Source organism: Pelodiscus sinensis, chromosome 3 (assembly GCF_049634645.1).
Source record: "Pelodiscus sinensis isolate JC-2024 chromosome 3, ASM4963464v1, whole genome shotgun sequence".
NCBI classification, from domain to species: Eukaryota; Metazoa; Chordata; order Testudines; family Trionychidae; genus Pelodiscus; species Pelodiscus sinensis.
The window spans coordinates 129,900,999-129,920,989 of record NC_134713.1 but is presented as its reverse complement, the minus strand read 5'-3'; the positions used below and the strand labels follow the sequence as shown (position 1 = coordinate 129,920,989).

Below are 19,991 nucleotides of genomic sequence, written 5' to 3'. Positions count from 1 at the left end.
AACCTTACACAAACAAAAATAAAGTATGTTCATGCATCTAGTTAAGCATCTAATACTAAAAGGAATTGAAGATGAGTTTTGTGAGCTATCACTGATATCAAATGAAGAGAAGCATGCTTAGCACTGAGTCTGGACATGGCCTGCACCTCACAGGTTTTAACCCCTCAGCATTCAACTATTTAGGGTAGGCACTTGCTAGCTTAAGGAATTTATAAGGTCTATTGCAAAATCCACAATCCTTGAATAAAGCACAAGATAAATAAATAGTTCTAAGAAAAGCAACAGAAGCCAATTACCTCCAAATTAATTGTCAATTCTCTTTCAGATAAATGTTGTATGACATTCTAAAAATAACATTAGTGCATGCTTAACTTTGCCCCCTTTGTAAACCTTAAATTCACTACTTTATTCCATATAATATATAAAGCGTGCAAGGTAGCAAACTTAACATTGCAGGAGCAACTTTAACCATTGTAATTTTTGTAACTTTTGAATGCCTGAATTTGTAAGTTTAATGTTGTGTTAATACTAGCTTTTTCACTTGGGCTGATATATTCCCATGGTGTGAAGGGCCAGCATTAGGCATTTTGCACCATTCAAGACCTGTAGTAAAGCTGTTAAAGACTGTGGATTGGCTTTGAGATAAATCCTGTATATGGGACCTGGAAGAGCTCCTACACTGGTCTCAAATTGTCTGTTGCTAAGAGAATGTGCAGGAGCAATCATGGAAGATGTACTTATATGGATTTATGTACAGGTACTTACACGGATTCATGGAAGATGTCCTTACACGGACTCTGTGCCTCTTGCTCCATATATGTCATCTGAAGAAGTGTGTTGTGCCCACCAAAGCTCAGGACACTATGTACATTTTTTGGTTAGTCTCTAAAAGTGTGTCTAAACTACATGGCTCCGTCAATGGATTAGGCTGATTGGCAGAGGGAAATGAAGCCGGGATTTAAATAATCGCGGCTTCATTTAAATTTAAATGGCTGCCGCGCTCTGCCAACCAGCTGATGATCAGCTGTTTGTCGGCAGATCGGGGCAGTCTGAATGTGCCGCTGTCGACAAGGAAGCCTTTGTCGACTGGTGCAGGTATGCTTCCTTGTCGACAGCGGCGCATCCAGACTGCCCCGATCTGCCAACAAACAGCTGATCATCAGCTGGTCGGCAGAGCGCGGCAGCCATTTAAATTTAAATGAAGCCGCGATTATTTAAATCGTGGCTTCATTTCCCTCTGCCAATCAGCCTAATCTACATGGCTCCATTAATGGAGCCATGTAGTTTAGACACACCCTAAGGGTATGTCTAGACTGCATTTAAAAAAAAACCTGCCTTCTTTTCAAAAACTTCACCTGCGTCCACACTGCAATCGCAAAATTAAATCGAAAGAATGCAGGGGATTTTTCAACATTGGTAAACCTCAAATTAAGTGGAAGAATGCCTTTTTCGAAATAGTTCTTTCAAAAAAAAAAAAAAGGTGTGTGGGGACACAGAACAGGGACATTTTTTAAAAGAGGAGGCAATCGAAAAAAGTACAGGTGCCCTGATGGCCATTCTGTGAATAGCAATCAAGGCTTTCTTTCAAGAGAGTGTCCATGCAGTCTGGATGCTCTCTTTCCAAAAAGCAGATTGCTTTTTTGATCTGGTTTTGAGGTGTGGACACTCTTTCAAAAAAGCTTTTTTCGAAAGAAGCTTGCAGTCTAGAAGTACCCTAAGGTGCTACAGGACCACTCATTGCTTTATAAGCTTTTTTTTTTTTTTTAAACATGGAGTCAGTAGCACTAACAAATGGAGTAGTCAGTATTCCAGTTTAGGGCTGAAGCAATGGTCCTTAAGGGACCAGGTTGCAGACCTGCCTTAGGTTGAGGAGAAAATATATTTTTATACTTATATAACACCTGTTTAATTGCCCCACACAAGGTGAGAATTTCAACCATAATGTAAAGATATTTCAGGTCCTTTCAATGCAAAGAACAGAGCTTGTGAAAAATCCCTCATATTTCACTGTGAGAATTATCTCATGGAAGTATTTAATTGTGTGCCTAACTTCAAACACCTTTCTGAATCATGGTCTCTATGCCTTCATTCTTGAGTATCAAGATTAGATAGTATCCTTCTGAAAATTATTTGAACACAGTAAAGGTACTGCATGAACTCTCTCACATGGCTGAGCTTGGGGCAATGATTGTCTCCAGATTACCTGTGGGCAGCTACCTTATGCTATTTCATCTTTACCCCTCAGCAACACTCAGAGATATGTCTGAATAACTACAGCGCATGCAATTATTTTAAAATCCTGAAAAGGACCGTTTAAAAGATACCTTGTGCATGGACAACTTATTTAGGTAACAAAATATGTTTATTGTAGTGGCTAATTAGTTTAGTGCACCATCTCTTCCTCTCTTGAGACTTGGCTTCAAATTCTAGCTCTCCCTATATTCTAGTTGCCCACAATTTCATTTTGTCCCTATAAACCATCACGTAGCCTACCACAATTCTGCACAACTGGCAGACTTGGCTTCAAAGAGGTTCAGGAACACATTTTAGCAAGCAATATGAAGGTCATGAATTAATTGAACTGGCAGAACCACTTGGGGATTTTTTTCTCAGCTCCTGTGAATATTAGTAGTAATTTCAAGCCAGTACCCCTGACATTCATGAACAAAAATGTGTTCATAGCATTACAAAATAGATAAATTATATATGTTTTTCTGTAAAGTCTAGCAAGGATACCAGATTTAAAAATATTTTTTTAAAACAGAATTTATTTAAAAGGATTTATTTCCAATCACTTAAAAATTATTTAACTAAAAGGAAAAAAATACTGCATTATGTTGTATTTTTACTGTAGCCAGATTACTTTAACCAGCTATTTTCAAATGTAAAGTACATCTTTAGTTTCCCTCTTGTAGACTGTATTCAGAAATATATTTTCTTATCAGAAGAATGTGTAAGAATCTAAAAGCAAAATAAAATTTTTAAAAAGATTAATTTCTTCATGCAGTTGTATGAGATCCTATCCTATTCTTCTTATGGTGAAATAAGTGATGAAATTAGTTTGCCCAAGAAAGTGTTAATCCAGATTTTCTACAGTCAATACATATTTAATTCTTAACTGGTGATATTTTTTATTAAAAAAAAGGCTACCATAACTGTAATATGGAGATCACTTGCTATAAAATCATCAACCAGTAGAATGCTAATCAAATCAAGGATACAAAACAAAACGGTTAAGATCTTACTGTCATAGCATATTTTACATATCAGCTAGTTTCCAGAAATGATACAAAAAGTGAAACAGAGCTATATGTTACTGACATATCTGCAGTCTGATCTAGTTACAGTACCTCGCAAATCTTTTCTTAGTTTGCGAAGATCTTTTTGAAAGTCTTCAAATTTCATTTGTGAAGCTTGAAAGAGGTCCTGTGGCTCTGGAAGAGGAAAGATGCATTGCTCTTTTCCAGCATCCTGACAAAAATAGAAACAAGCATTTAATTTATGTTTATTTTTAAAGGTATACATTTTAAATTATTAATATTTATTAAAATTTTACTTATTAAAACAAGTAGCTGACCCAAGCATTACTTGTGAACAAACACCAAACAAAATAAAAGTTTCAATGTTTTATTTAGTTTTTAAATTGGCAAAAGATAACTCACTCACCTCATCAAAGTTACGCAAATAATATGAGACAATATATGACAGAAGACTCCTGCTATTATCCTGTGTAGAAAAAACAAAATAATGTTAAATTTAATTATATTGCTAAGTTGTATTTAAAGTATAATAGATATAGATCATAGATTTAGATATATCTAGATCTATTTTAAAAAGCTACAATTAAAGCTCCTTTAACCAAGTAAGAGCAAAGAAAATCAGAATGGAAGTCAATATTCTATGCTGAATTATGCTGTTAAAGCAAAACACATGCTGAATAGGAACAGGCTAAATAAAGTGCTTAAAGCAAAGCATATGCTTAACTCGTTTGCTGAGTTGATGTCTCAAATGTAAAAATGCAATACTGCCTAATCCTTAAAATGCTTAGGTGAAGAGATATAATCTGTGGATTTCACACAATTTAATGCATAGATTAAACACCAAATGACATGAGGCAGGAGTAGAGTCTGTCATTCAATAGACATGGTGCTCAAGACTGCCTTTGGATTGTGTCCATATTAAACATGCACAGTCACTCATCCTTTTAATATAAGTGCTTTTACTGAATAAATAATACCTAATTAGAATTACTACTCTGTGAGCTAAATGTGGAAAATCCATCCTCAGGTTTTATTAAAACACGCTCCTAGTGAAGTAGTTTTGGTAGTACTATATAAATGTACAAACTCACTCACTTCCATTTCTTGATCTTGTCCACTGCCTAAAAGACCAATTTCCTAGGTATCAACCCCCCCCCTCCCTTTTTTGTGGGTGTGGTTCAGTGTACACCAAAATAAGGTAAGAAGTTTCAGTTCAGCCGTGAGGCCTGAAAAACCTAATGTCTGCCATATGCAGACTAACAGGTATTAAGGCTATGTCTACACTGTAGTTATTTCAGAATAAGCTATTCTGGAATAGTTATTCTGAAATAGCTTATTTCGAAATAGTAAGTCTACACTGCAGGAAAGCCTCAAAATTAGTCCGAGGCAGGTTTTCCTAATGTAGACGTGCTATTTTGATTTACAGCCCCAGGAGGAATAACTTAAAATGGTCCTGGTGAGGGGCTATTTAAAAAAAAACAGAAATGGAGCATCTCCACATGCCTTATTTCAAAATAGCTGTTTTGGAATAGGCATTATTCTTCATAGAACGAGGTTTATAAAAGTTGGAATAAGCTGTCCATTATTTTGAAATTATTTCAAAATGATGGAACTGCTATGTAGGCGCCTGCATAGTTATTTCATAATAACAACCGTTATTATGAAATAACTTTGCTGTGTAGACAAACCCTAACAGAGCAGCACATTCTATAAGCCAGTTTCACTGCTAGTTGAGTGGGTAAAACTATCCTGAAATTAAGGGAGATATCCAGAAGTGAATTTCAACCTGTGTTGTCAAATCCTCTTTGGCCATGCAGCAGAAAGTTTATTCAAGTTCAGTTATGGTCTGAAGTTCAAAAATAGACAGCCTAGTTTAGAGATTATATACAGTAGTTTATATGCCCAAAGAACACGTACAGCCTCATATGGAGAATGGTAATTCCATTTCCCAGAAAATTTCAAGATTTCCAAATTTACTTTTGTATTCACTCAGAAAGAAACCCAAAGATTTCAAAATTATCTGCAAAATAACTCTCCCCTCTCCCCAAAATAAAACAAAACATATTTTGGTTCAATACATTTTGTTTTGACAAAAATGTTTTGATTTTTACTTTTAAAATTATTAAAAAATCAAATGAGCAATCATTTAAAAAAGAAAACGTGTGCTTTGACATTGTTGGAACTCATTGTTGGCATTGCTGAGTGCTTCTCAACACTGAAATGAAATTTTGATAAAAAAGATACAAAGTTTGCAAAACATTTTGATTTAGACAGTACAGGTTGAACCTCTCTCATTTGGGACTCCATGGGCAGGCAACATCTGTGGTCTGGCAGGGCCATAAATACTGCTAGACCAGAGAGTCCCCGTCACAGGGGCAGTGATCTGGGGGTACAGAGTCCTGGGAGCAGCTCCTGGCCTGCTACTTCTGGGGAACCCCAGGAGCAGCTGCCACTGCCACTTCACATGCAAGGCTGAGAAACCCCGGGAGTGGCTGCATAGGGTTGGGGACAGGAAGCAGAGCCCCACAAGTGGGCTGGGGGCAGCAGACCCAGGCAGGTGGGCCAGAGAAGGTCAGCTCTCTGGGTTCTCCTGAGACAGCTGCCAGGAAGTCCCAGGAGAGCCCAGATGCCTGACTTCCCATGGTCCAGCAAATTACCTTGTTTGGGACCACTCTGGTCCCAAGGGCGCTGGAGAAGGGAGGTTCACCCTTTACTGCATTTTCAGTCAAGTTTCTCCAAACAGCTGCACGTGTATGCATTTTAAATGTATTTGCAATTATTGTGAAAGAACTAGCCAATGAATCTACAAATAAATTACATATCAAGGACCCGATTCAGCAAAGCACTTCAGAATGTGCTTAAATGCTTTATTCACCTGGGGCTCAGAACAGATGTTACAGTCAGGGTTAAGCACAGGTTCCCCTAGGCTTGGAACAGGAACACGGTGAGATTAAAGCCATCTGGCATTTTAGGAGTACAATGCCATGGTTCCACATGCAAAATGGACTGGTAGTAACAAAAGCCCTTCTCTTATTGCCCAAAATAACAAGGACAGCAGCACAGGACACACTTATTCCCTGCAAGAATGGCTGCTTGGGAGAAGAAGCAGGGGTCCTCTTTCCTGTCCCTGAAAAGATAACAACACTACAAAAACCCAACACTACCAAACCCATTACTTAATCCAGTATACAGGGCACTTCTGCTTGGGTGAGTGAGCTTTGGGCTCAGTGAATTCTTTTCCTTCTTCAGCTCACGGAGCAGTGACTCTTAAAGTTAACACCCACTGAGATGCATGGAACAGTTCCCTCTGTAGATATTCCTATGCAGAACAGTTATACTCAGGTCATATTTTCAAGCTTTTCTTCACAAACATGAAGGCTTGAAATTTACTAACTGAAAGCTGAGTTTCTGATTTAATCAGCTCATTCCAGGAGATAGTATGATAATCATGGGTGTACAGTGCCCTTGCTTTGTTCACCATCTTGGTTGAGTGGCTCTGTTAGGCAGCTTTAAGCAATAGGATACTTACCATCACTACTATTTCTTTTTTTGAAACTATTTCACAGCCCAGCAACTCTCTCTGTGCTAGATACATGCCTTGCAGAATCATATAATGAATCTCCCACTATTAGGTATTTTATATGGTAACAACAACACATATTCAGCCATTTTCCATGACTATTTTTCTCCCTCAAAACTAGTATTTTCTGGAATTGGGTTTTACAACAGTTTCCATTTCTAAAACACATACAAAGAGTAAAAATAATTATACCAAAGAAAACTTTACTGGAAGTAAAAACCATAAATTGGGAGCACAAAGAGATTCAGATATACCCTAAGTAAGGAAGTAAGACCATTTTTAATTTAAGACACTGATTTGTTTGTCACGTTAATAACCACAGAGAAGGCAGAGTCATTTCCAAATAGTTCTACAGATAAATTCACTCAGTAAGTGCAATCAAATTCAAATGCAGTGACAAATATTTCTGTCTTTAACTTTATACAAGGTCTGTCATGCATTTCTTAAGAAAAGGACCATAAAGCAGCACTCTGTTCTTAAAGAATGCAACACTCGTTTTTCTACAGTCAATATACTTACACTGCTCTTAACATCTTTCAGCTTTGGAAGAATGTCCAATCCAAACCCATCTGCCTGTCCACGTGTCCTGTTTCCACCATTCATGTAATTTCCAAATGCAAGAACCAAACCCAGAACCTGCATAACTCCCGCCCCACTTTTCAACATCTGTAAGAAAGAATATATATATTTATACTGTATATACATAAATAACTCTGTTGAAATTTTTAATACTTGTCCCTCCTTTATCTGATGAGGTGTGGCTATCAGTAATTAAAAGATTAGCTAAAAGTTTTAGGTAGTAGATTGATATTGCATTTTATCCGGAAGTTATGAGTCTGATATTCTACAAAGTTATACCAGGGATACACAAACTCCAACAAAAAAATGACACAACTTATAGCAAATTAAATTCACTCCAATTTCAGCACATTCAGTTACTCTCAAAATATGTATTGGGGGCAGAGAAGGATATGTATAGGTTTCAAGTTACTCCAGTTTTTCTCCAAAATAAGTATAAAGTATTATAACAGATTGACCCATTCAGAAGGTGGCTACAGTACTTTCTTAGCACACCATAGTATTCCCAAGTGGTAAATTTACTTTGGTCCCTGATCTTGCAATCAGTTCTGCAAAAAGCAGTAAATATGCAGCATATGGCACATCTTGCAGGACTGGGGCTTCAGGAACACATATTTCTAATAGAAAGAAGAAATGTTTATTTTAAATGCCCACTGTATAAATATTAAATTTATCCTAAGCATGTTCAAATATGTCTTAAAATCATTAGATTATGAAAAACTAACTCCACATTACCTCAACAAAGCTACTGATTTAGTAATAATTTTACAGCAAACTTCCAAGTTGCATCCTAAAAGAAAGAACTGGCATTTCTTCTCTTTAATACGAAGGTTTAAGAAATGTGCATATTAAATTAAAGTATGTGACTCCTTATTTTTATAAAGGAGACAGCTCATTTAGATCAGATATTTCAGATGTGTTGAAGAAATACTTTCAAAATCAAAGCATACACTCAAAATGATCTAAAATGGCATTCGTTTGGAGAGGGAAAGAAATGAGACAGTAACTATGAAGATGGAAGTTTTTGCTTTGGCAAAAGCAGAAGTTACATTATTCCCTAGAGGCTGATGTGTATTGGCTGCAAACTCGTGATGTTATAGTTCAGCAGCGAAAGCCAATTTTAAAATTTGCTTTGATCTCGAAGCACAATCATAAAATGTTCCATTCTGCAGGACTGCGATCCCTCAGATTTAATGAGAGCTTAAAGTAAATAAAAGAAAACTTTTGAAATATGAGTACAGCTGAACAAGGAAGATTAAACATCAGAAAATCTAGCTTTACCTTTATACGGACCAGAACCTACCTCACACAGTTTCTGTAGCAATTCAAGTTTGCGATGGATAGAACAAATGCTTTCCGAAAACGTTGATTGGAACAGGATACAAAATACCCGTTCTGAAAAGTTGGGGATTAGTGAGAGTTCATAAAGAAACCTGGAGGAATGATTAAAGAAAAATGATTTAGTTTTGTTAGTGACGATTTTTCACTATTTGCTTCTTTGTAATTCTGGTTAGGTTATTAGAGTACATTAAGTCTCCCTAAAATATGTGGCATACGTGTCTCCCAAGAATCGTATTCTGTTGAAGATAGTGTTCTTACTGTTCAGGTTTGTCCAAAGATTTGGCATTCTCCCTCTCTTTGGATGACTTGCCATGCTTTTCTATTTTTTCCAGTTCATCTGATTGTGCTCTCTTTAAAAAAAAACAAAAAAAAAACCAAGCAAACAAAGAAATTAAAAAGTGTTTATTCAAAAGCTAGATAATTAAGCTTTACAAATATTTATGCCATTGTAACAAATAACTTTTTTAAACTTTTCTTTGGGCATCTGTTCATGGTAAAACTACTTAATTCATGGAGTGATTTTAAGTGTAAATATGTTTGATTCAAAACAGAACATCTCTGAATCGTCCAAATAATGTTATTGACTATTAGTAATCTGCAAAAGATTTATTCATTCAACTATGCATTGAGACAATACTTTTACTTCCTGCCCTCCACTCCCTACTTTTTTTTCTTTTGGATGTTTATAAAGTTTCCAAGATCAAAGTATTTCCCTTTTAAGTGGTATTTCTCATTCAAAAATCAGTTGGGTTGCATTTGAATGCAATTTGATCTATATCTACATACATTGTATTTTTAACTAAATCAAAGGGATCCATATTGTTCAGTGTTACTTAACTTTTATTCAGGATTTTGGAAAAGGAATGGAATAATAAAACAATCACTGAGCTGATTTAAAAGTATCATACAAGACACATATAACACGAATAAACAATTATGGTGTTTTTTCCTAGAGTATAATGAATCTCACTTTATCTTTAAAAATAACCCACTGCAATCACATGTAAATCTCATTTTTCTTCTTGACATTAGTTCCTTGGATGACCCTCTGTTAGGGCATGTGGTCTTTCTTGCAATAGTCCTTGTTAAGTGAAGATGGAGAGATCTCATAGTTTGCAAATCTTTCCATATTCATTGCCACTACAATTAATTTTCCAACTATAGTGATGCATAAGTTGGGTAGAATTTCTCTTTTTGGCTTTATCTTCATGGCCATTTTAAATATGTGTTTAACTCTTGACAAAAGTATAACATACAGGGGAAAGTAGTAAGTTTAACTCCAAAGTATTTATCTATATTCAAGGAGGAAAAAGTGCCCATATCTTAACATACAGTATTATAGAAAGGGAAGACAACACTTCAACACATGCAACCATTAGCATCTTTGCCTCTCATGAAAGACTAAAACCAAAAGCCAGCAGCACCTGAGTATCTTAATGGTTCCGGCATTAACAAGTTTGGAAGGAGAACATTGGGACTCTAAACAGATGATTTATAGTACCACAATTTTGTCAGTCACCATGGAAGAATTAGATTTGGGCTGACTTTTAACTTTTTAAGATCAATTTCTGATCTGAAGGTGAAAGCAAAAAAGTATATTACTCAATGACCAGGTGACTGAAAAGTTATCTGAGATCCATCATTTAGTCCAGCATATTAAAAGAAATCTGCTGTAGAATTTCTCTGCAGACCACTTGAAGTTGGTGAGGTCCAATGACACATGTTCCAAATGCTCCCCAATCAATTGGCGTGTCAGTGACTATTCCCCACAGGGACAGGATCTGTTAACAGTCAGCTTCCCAGTGGTCTGTCTTTTGAATATGAAGGGCTCTGATGGAGAAGATATTATCTGCCTGAGCAGAGAGATTCACTATCTTTTTTTTGCATTAGGCTTGGTTCTTAGCTACCTTTCTGATAATGTACATAATGTACCCCATTACTGCTGGATAAGAGGAATAAGGTTTCTCAAGAATAATTTGACAGCTTTTATCTCCAGGATGCAGGCTTGATGGGGCTACAGTACAATTCTCTGCACTTGAGATTTCCCTACTCTGTGAGTCCTTATTTTAGAAAGCAGAATCCACTTGAGCTTAGAGGTGGTTTCTCTGACGGTGTTCATTCTGTTGAAGGCTTCAAGTCCAATGAGGAATCCATGCTGGCTATCCCTCACCACCCTACTATCCTCCAAATGCCTACAAACCGATTGTTCAATAATTTGTTTTAGGACCTTTCCAAATATTAAAGATGCCTTGACTGGTCTATAATTTACTAGGTCCTCTTTGGTCCCCCTTTTAAAAGTCACATACGTTATTTTCTTTCTCCAGACATCTGGAACCATACCTGTCCTCCATGAGTTCTTGAAGATAATTTCCAATTATTCTGAATTTGTTTCAGCTAGTTTCTTGAGAACCCTTGGATGAATTTCACCAGACTCTGCCAAGCCAACCTAACTTAGGTAAATATTCTTTAACCTGTTCTTTACTATTCTGACATTTTTCCCCTTGTTAAATGGTAATTGTGCTGAGTATCTGATCACAATTAACTTTTTTAATGCAGACTGAAGGAAAAAATATGTATTATTATAAGAGGTGGCATTGCTAGCCCCTTTTGTGTGCCTGAAATCCTGAGTTTTTTTTAATGAACTGCTCTTCAGTTGTTTGCTACATTAAAGAAAATGACCCCCATGAGCCATTTATTGTCTGTCATCTATGGAAAATTTTTAAATTTTATCTGAACGTATTTTTCATTTTGTGACCAAGAATATACTTTGGTGACACGGCCAATTCCTCTCTCTCAAACACATATTTTGAACACTACAAACCACATTTGTTGGGACGTTGATGGAAGTCAGTACAAAGAAGACAGGTCAGAAGTCTTGGAAACATGTTTCTCCCCTCAACTTGAATCTTTAGAAAAGATGTGTTTATAGGAGGCTGTGTTCTCCTGCGAGCTTTGGAAGTAACAAATGGAGGGGGGAGGAGAAGAGAAGGTCTTTTTGAGGCTGCTCAGGGACTTGAAATTTCACATTGGCAGAATGACCCCACTTCAGAGGCCTTAACGAGTTTCTGCTGGTAGTGAATCCGAATCTTTTTCCTCTTTTCTTCCATGACTTGCTACTTCTATATTAATACATTCCATAAGAGTTTACCTATCAGTCTAACACAGAGGAGCAGAACTCAGAAAATAAGTTGCTTTTACTGATCAAGTGTACAAAGTATTTAATTATTTCAATCATCCAGCAGAGAGGCAGAGGGAGAGGGTGTGTGTGTGGGGGGGGGGGGGGGTGAGTGGGTGGGTGGGTGTCTGTCTGTCTGTCTCCCAGCCCCTGGAAAGGGCAGGGCAGAAAGCAGCCCACCCTTAGCGCTACCCAGACCATAGCACACCCACCACCCTACCCCTCAGAGCTGCACCAAGCACCCTACCTGGTGCTCTGAGAGCAATTAAAAGGGGCCTGAGGCCTTGGGCTCTGTCTGTTGCTGTTGTTGGGCCCCAGGACAATTGTCCTCCTTCCTCCTCCTCTTTGGCAGGCTTGCTATCATCCTATATTTTAGCAACATATTAAGGTGGAACACTGATAGGTCTATTTAGCATTCAAAGTTCTTTTGATAGTATTCAATCTGGTAAAAAAGAAACTCCAGAAAGATTTGCACTCTAGGGTTACACAGACAGTAGCAGAACAGCATCTGCAGAGCTATAGGAGTACCCCATGTCCCCTCCTGTCTCACTATGGAGTACAGCTTTGCAATCATGGAATATTTTAAAATGCAGATTTTTCTAATCGATTAGCTTAACCGAGAAGGACTTCTAGCCCGTAAGGCATGTCTTTTAACAGCAAAATCTCTTTCTGATGCAAACTATGGAGAAATGTGGATCTTCCTACAGCTTGACATTTTTAGCCTTTGGAAAGAGAATGATCTATAAGGTGTTATGAGACACTGATGCAGAGAAAAAAACCAATTGAAGGCATTGAGAAGAGTAGCAGTTCCTTCCTCATAAGACAGGATAAGGATAACAATACCCTTCCCAAACCATTTACATGATTCTGAGGGACTCACCAGAATGAGTAGAGATGGGCCCGAGCTCGAAGGGTCAGATCTCAATTTTCCCGAACTAAGGCCATGTCTGCACAATGGCTGTTACACCGGCATAGCTACGATGCCTTAGAGGTAAGACAGATTTCAATGCCAGAAGGGGTTTTTCCATTACTTCATGAACACCAAAAGATGGTAGCTAGGTCGATGGAAGCATTATTCCATCAAGCTAGCTGTGCCTATACCATGGGATACAATCCTCAGAAATGTGGATTTTTCATACTCCTAAGTGCTAGCTTAAGGTTTAACTATAGTCCAAGCCTGCAAGGGATCAGAGTTTTGATTAAGACTCATGCCCACTAATGCCATGTTACAGGCTTCAGGGTGGGGACCATCATCCCTACTTATATGCTTTCTGCTGAAGTCAACCAAACAGTAGCAGAAAATACCAGTCAACTTCAATTCACTGAAACCATGTAGTGTACTGTGAATACAAAATGTACGTGGAGAGTTTGTATAAAAAAAAGTAGCACTGATTTTAGAAAGGCCATTAACTTGAAACACCACATGGTTCCATTGTAAATATCTAGCAGGGTGTTTAAAAATTGATGATTTAAAAATCAGATTTTTATTTAAATTACAGTTTTGTAAAAAAGATAAATATTGTTTATTTAGGAATGAACCTGTTTAAAGTTAAATGTGATATTAAGGTCTACATTTACAATATTAAAATAAAATATATATTGCATGAATGAGTGCTTCTCAAATTTTGATGAGTTTAGGAGGGCTTTGTTTTTTTCATTATAACCAGAAATGGGACCAAAAAAAAAAAAAAAAGACTATTGAGATGAACTCAGGTTTCACTAGTAAGTTATGTTGTATAATAGGTTTCTATATTATTTTAAGCCTTAACAATGACTGGCCTGCTCTAGAAACAGGGGAGTTACTATCCAGGCTTGCTGGAAGAAGGCTTTGTGGAGAAGTTGGAAGGAGCAAGGTCAGAAACTGTTGCAAAAAAGTGGGTTTTGGTTTGTTTTGCAACACTTCCTCACTCCCAAAAAGGACAGCCTCTCAGTACTTATAGCTGCAGTTACCATGCAATTCTCAGAAATCATCATGTTTTCAAATATTTAGGGTCAAACCTTCTTAACAGCTATAGCTCATCTGGAAAATACTTATTTAGGAATGACTTTTTGAAAATTTTCCACAGTGCCTAATTTTTTGTCCCTGTATCCTTACAATTAAATCACTTTAAACTTCCTAAAATGTAGGTGGATTTTAATTCTGGTTCCTGCAGAAGATGCTTTTGAAGGGCAAAAATAACCCATTTAAAGTATCAATGTTATATGAATACGGGACATGTTTTTTTAAGTTTATGTTTAACACAACGCTGTACTGTTAGTGTGTGTGTGTGTGTGTGCGCGCGCGCGCTCTGACACCTGGTTGTGTGCTTCTGATTCCAAACATGGCATGTGGTTAGTCCATAATGCTATTTTGGCAACTCTAAGGTTCATGTATAGCTCATCTACAGTACTTCTCATCAGTAGCTCACATCTGAAGATCAACATTTCAGAAGAAACTATACAACTGTTGAATAAAAGTGTAGATACTACACACTTATCCATTAATAAAGATGTTACCATCCCATTGCAATACTGGTTAATAATCCTAAACAAATTACACAGTTTTTTTTTTATTTAAAAAAAAATCTCTAAAGTTGTATTTAGTAACTACGTGGTTTAAGAAGGCTTTAATTCCTCAGTAAACAGGAATTGAGTCCTTAGGACTGTGGTTTTTGAAATTAGGGTGTATTTAGGTCTGGAGGCTGCCCAAACTTCATTCATATCTAGAAGGGGAAAGCACCATGCCAAACATATGCAATCAGGAAAAATTACATTCTGAAGGAAGATTGTAAAACAAATGCTCCCATATGTTTCACGGAGAGCAAATAAAATGGCTAAGGACTAGTACAGTGATCTTTAACTATCTGGCAATAAAAAAAAACCAACAATCTTCAGAGCTGAGAATTAATTTAACGTCTGCAAAGTACAGAAAGGAGTCACATAGGCTAACTACTCTCATAAACATTCTAGAAGACACAAAGCCATGCAAAAGTATAGTAAGGAACAGCCCAGGCATCACAGACCTTACATTCACAGAAACAGATCAGAGGAAAGAGGGGAAGCAGAGAGAATGGCTTGCTCCAGATGACATAACAGGTCATTGCCGGAGCCCAGATTTAAATCAGATTCTTGGGTGTCAGTGTAATGCCCTGAATACTAGACCTTACTGCCTCAAAAAATACCTATACTCTTCCCCCTTGCCAACATTAGCTAGTGTGGTGGTGAACACCTGAGACTGCTCAGGTTGAGAAATAAGATGTGTATTAAATGAACTTGCTCTCAAATATCTAGTTGTGTCTGGAATAAATATATAACATCCTCCCAGGAGCTCCACTGTTCTCAAGGAATTCCCTACATCAGGTACAGAAAACATCAAAGGCTACTGACAACAACGTTATTCTGTTACACAAACGTTATTCTGTTACACTGAAAAGAGTGACCAATATACAGGAGGTGGAAAGCATTTCACAGATGTGTGCCAGGAAATTAGTGAAAGTCCCTTGTTAGCAGGGCTGACCTTCATCCAGAGAGAAGACCCATAGGTTTCAGTAAAAAATGTTCTAGACATTTGGGAACAGTCAATGAAGTGTTGGGATGAATAGTACACAATGGTGTGATCAAGGCGGGCAAGAATTGGCAGTGTTAGGAGTGGGCGCTCACTAGAAATAATGGCAGGCTCTGTTTCTTAAAATGTGTAGCCCTCGGAAGTGAAACTGACTGCTTCTCACTGAAGCTGCTGCCACACCTTGGTTTTACTCCTCCACCTCTCACCTTGCTGTATCGTGTGTCACTTCCCTGGCTCCCCAGCACCACTACCAATCATACCCAACCATTTTCCAGCACTCCAGCAGTTCATGAGGAGGAAGAGGAAAGGAGGCAAGGCAAGCTGCTGCCACGCACAGAGTGCTCACCTCTCTTCTACTGCCAGTGCCAGTCTCCTCAAAGCAAACTCCCTAGACTACCAGTAGAGAGGACTCACTTTAGCAACTACCCCAAGCGAGAAGCTGCAGGACTCTCACCATTCCCATGACTTGTCACCAAAGCCAGAAGAAACAGGACAAAAAGCCTGTTGCCATAATGGGTAAAGAACAGTAGGGAGCTTCCACAGAAAGCACCTCCATAGGGTGCTGTGTGTTGGAAGCATGGGAAGTTGAATGGAATAGGAGATGGGAAAATAAATAGATTAATAAAAAGAGGGAAAAGAACATGGAAATGATGGATTTTTTTGTGGGTGAAAGATAGAAAGAATACTAGAATGACAGATTTTTCTGCAGGGAATATTTGTCATTGGAATAAGCATCCTATATATGAGCGAATGAGCTGGAATACTGAGGTGTACACACCTTTTAAAATGTTGGCAGCAAATAATTGATGTTTTTCTCTGAAATCACAGGGTAATGAATATGAATAATGTATCGATTACCATTTCACTCGCAAAGAGTAAGATTATTTTTGAAAATGAGAAAATTAAAATAGGCAAAGTTCTTCTGTGGGGTGGCAAACGAGCCTCTCCCTCCTTTATTTTGACTCTGTGAAAGCACCTACGGGTCTTCTATGTGAGAAGAGGCCAGGTGAAAAATGGCAGAGGTCAGATGGATCTAGGAAAGACCAAGTATTCTTAAACACCGCTCTCCGTGCAAACCACAGGGTTAGCAGAGACCCTGTTTTCGTTCTTCTTTCCTCTGCAGCATAGGTCACTTGCCAATCTAAATCAGAGCAAATGGTGGATTGTCTGTAGCTTGAAATCTAAATCAAGAGTTCGGGACTTCAGTCATTCAGCCAGAAGTTACAGGCATACTGAAGCAGTGGACAAGTGAGTTTTGTCGCTTTCAATCTACAGGTCAGACAAGATGGTATAATGGTCCCTTCTGTGCTCAAATCCATGAAGGTTTGGAGCAAGAAGGCAGTCTCAGTCATGGTAGGGCAGTGACAGAGAGGATGAGTAAGGCATAAAGGATGATCCAGTATTACAGCAGTAGCCTCAGACATGGGCAACTGGACTCAATTCATATTCCGCCACAGTCTTCCTATATGACCTTAGGTAAGTCACTCACTCTTTCTGTGTCTCCTCTCTCTGTCTACGTCTACACTGGCCCCTGTGACAAACATGCTGTCATGGGGGAATGAAAGGGGTCAGAACAGCGCTTATTTGTGCTGTCACTTGCCAGGGCTGAACTCCATGTTTGTGAGTTCATAGCTCTGGCACCTGGGTTTACCACATCAGTTATGAAGGTAAAATAAAATTGCTTGATTGCTAATTACTTAAGCTCCAGCACCTCTTTCATTACTAACTGAACACCAGAGTAGCATAACAGGAAAAGGTTCTAGCTCTGCAGCTTACAGATGTCAATGTGAAGCTGAGTACCCAAATAACCGATAAACCTAGGTTTATCGGTTAATCTTATCAACTACATGCACTCCGCCCCCCCCATTGCTGCCTCTGTATCATGATACAACGGCAGCAGCGTGAGGTGGCAGAGGGCTCCCCGGGAGTGGGGCTGGGAGTGCACTGAGTGCCGGTCCTGCCTTCAAGAACTCTTGAATAATCATGTAACTGATGATATTTTGTGCGGTTACATGACTATTCAGTTAATCACTATCTAACATCCATACTGCAGATATCCACATATCTCTATGCATCATTCAAGGGGAGTCAGATCTCCTGTCTACTCTAAAAGGAAAACTCATATGTACATAATGTAACTTCATCCCCCAAATAGATGATTTCAGGGAAACTTCATAAGCTGAAATAAATTTCCTGAACCTCTCTCAGGGTCTTTGTAGAACAGTGTGATCCAGCCTTACATGCTCAATATATTTAAAAGCAAGGACCCCCAGTTTTCACAATTATATTTTAAATTCTAAGCTAAGGGAATACTAGGTAACTGCATCTATTGGGCAGGAGCGCCAAGAATATTTCCCCTACTTAATGATTTCTACCTTTAGACGTGGGACCTATTGAGGGTAACCAGAAGGCCTGTTTGCTGTTCCGGGGAATTTAGAGGCCTTGACCTGACAATACTAATGTCAACATCTTCTAGGCATAAGTGGCCTTCTACCTCTCTTGCAACAGTGGAAGTCAGAAATGCTCTGCTGGGTTCTGCTGTTCCTGGCTGTACAGTAAGTATAATGCTGGGACCATAATGCTTTAGAGTGTATCCTGATTTATTCTTAAATCTCTGAATTTGCATGGTTTTCACACAATCTCTCAAAGCAGTTAGTATCTCATGTTTATGGATCTTGCTATACTAAGTTTTACTTTTCTCAATGATCCTTTCCTTCAAAGCAAGGAGTGGGGAACCTAAGGCCTGGGGGAAGGAGGTGGCCCCTGGCTTGCTTGGATCTGGCCCCCGAGGCTTGGGGTGCCCCCCACAACATTGGGAGCCCGTGCTGATGCTCCAGCCTTCCTCCTTATATCCCCCACAAGGCTGGTTCACACCAAATCTACTATCCTGTCCCCCTCCAACAAGGTTTGATGTATGAGGGGCATGTGGAGAGTGTCTTTCTCCTTCTCAGTTGGTGGCCACCTCAGCGAGGGTTTTGTTTTGGGTTTTGTTTGTTTGTTTGTGTTTGTTTTTGTTTTCTCACTTGCGTGCGGATCCCAAATGATTTTTCTGTGGATCAGGGCCTCCAGCCCAAAAAAGGTTCCTCACCCCTGCTATAAAGTCACTAACCATTATTTTCTGCAAAAGTGAAATTCCAGGAAATATAGTATGCAATAGTGTTAGGTACAGCACAGGAAAAATATTCATTAAAAACAAATACAGTTTTATTTTATATTTATTCCTGTCAAATATAGTATCAAGATTATTAAAAGGCAGAAATTATCTATTTAAATATACATAAAATCATTGACTTTAAAAAATAAATGCACTTTACAAAATGGATTGCCATTTTAAAAAGGCAATTGTTTATCCTAATTTGCATGCAGATTTGACAAAGTAAAAATTTCCTTAACAGAGAACACATTTGTGCATCTTAATAATGAATTCTTCTTTCAAACCCCCAAACACCTTCATATGAAACACAGTGTATACCTATGTACTTATGCCTACTAAAACTCACATTCTCGTAGAGGGCTTGAAGGGTCTCTAGGTCAACAATGGAGTTGTCCAAGTTCACAACAGCTGTGAAGAAGACAAAGTGAAAAGGAATTAGTTGTCAAAATGATAATCCAGCAGTGAAAGACACACTGAACACAATGCACAGGAATTGCTTTTCTGACCCCACTGCTCGTACAGCTTAAGGGTTTTAACTTTATTAATGCCTTGAATAGTGCTGTTTCTAAGACCACGGTCTAGGAACCTGGTAGAGCCAGGTGACAAGCGTTAAAGAATTCATCCCCCTCTCCCAACACACACACGATCCCATGAGTACGACCAAAGCCAAAGTTCAGAGATAAGCTTTACATCAGACTTTCATGGTCCAAATGAAAGCATTATAAAAATTTGTAAATCTGTACAACCACACACAGAGTCACGCACAAAAAAAAATGCTCATTCCCGTCACTGGTTGGTTTCAGACTTAAACTGATTAATCCACAAATCAGCCAGTTAACTTCAAGACTCCTGACAAGGGTCAAATCTTCTATGCACTAAGCCGACAGGTTTAGTACGGATACAAAATATGCCTTTCCTGTTCCTAACCAATGCTTGTATCTCTCTGTATCTCTCTGTATCTCTCTCTCTGTATCTCTGTATCTCTCTCTCTGTATCTCTGTATCTCTCTCTCTCTCTGTATCTCTGTATCTCTGTATCTCTCTCTCTCTCTCTCTCACACACACACACACACACACACAGTATTATAAATACTATAAAATCTATAAAGTGAAAGTAGAGGTACCAGGCATATTTCATATTTACGCTGGTCAGGGAAGAATCATTCCATAAATAAATATGAATATAAAATTATTAATATAGGATTATTTAAAACCCCATAAATTATATATATTTTTACAAGCTTACCATCCAGGTTATTAGAAAGCAAATCAGAAAGGAATGCTGAACGTGACACATCAGGGATTCTTGTAATAATAAATACTTTTACCACAATATTTTAACTTGTGCCATTTTGTTCT

General features: G+C 38.2%; 1 protein-coding gene across 3 annotated transcripts in view; it reads right to left on the bottom strand.

Moving 5' to 3' along the window:
* The window catches only part of FMN2 (formin 2), a 241,250-nt gene that overhangs the window by 86,205 nt on the left and 135,054 nt on the right, over positions 1-19,991 (bottom strand). For 2 of the 3 annotated variants that reach the window (XM_075924820.1, XM_075924819.1), the window contains exons 9-14: positions 18,980-19,041; positions 9,019-9,110; positions 8,723-8,852; positions 7,360-7,506; positions 3,667-3,726; positions 3,351-3,471 (exon numbers count right to left, since the gene is read on the bottom strand). In XM_075924820.1, coding sequence (XP_075780935.1) covers positions 3,351-3,471; positions 3,667-3,726; positions 7,360-7,506; positions 8,723-8,852; positions 9,019-9,110; positions 18,980-19,041 — 612 coding nt within the window. Of the gene's footprint in view, positions 1-2,827; positions 2,962-3,350; positions 3,472-3,666; positions 3,727-7,359; positions 7,507-8,722; positions 8,853-9,018; positions 9,111-18,979; positions 19,042-19,991 lie in introns of those variants that run through there. The other variant, XM_075924822.1, reaches the window with a different exon arrangement.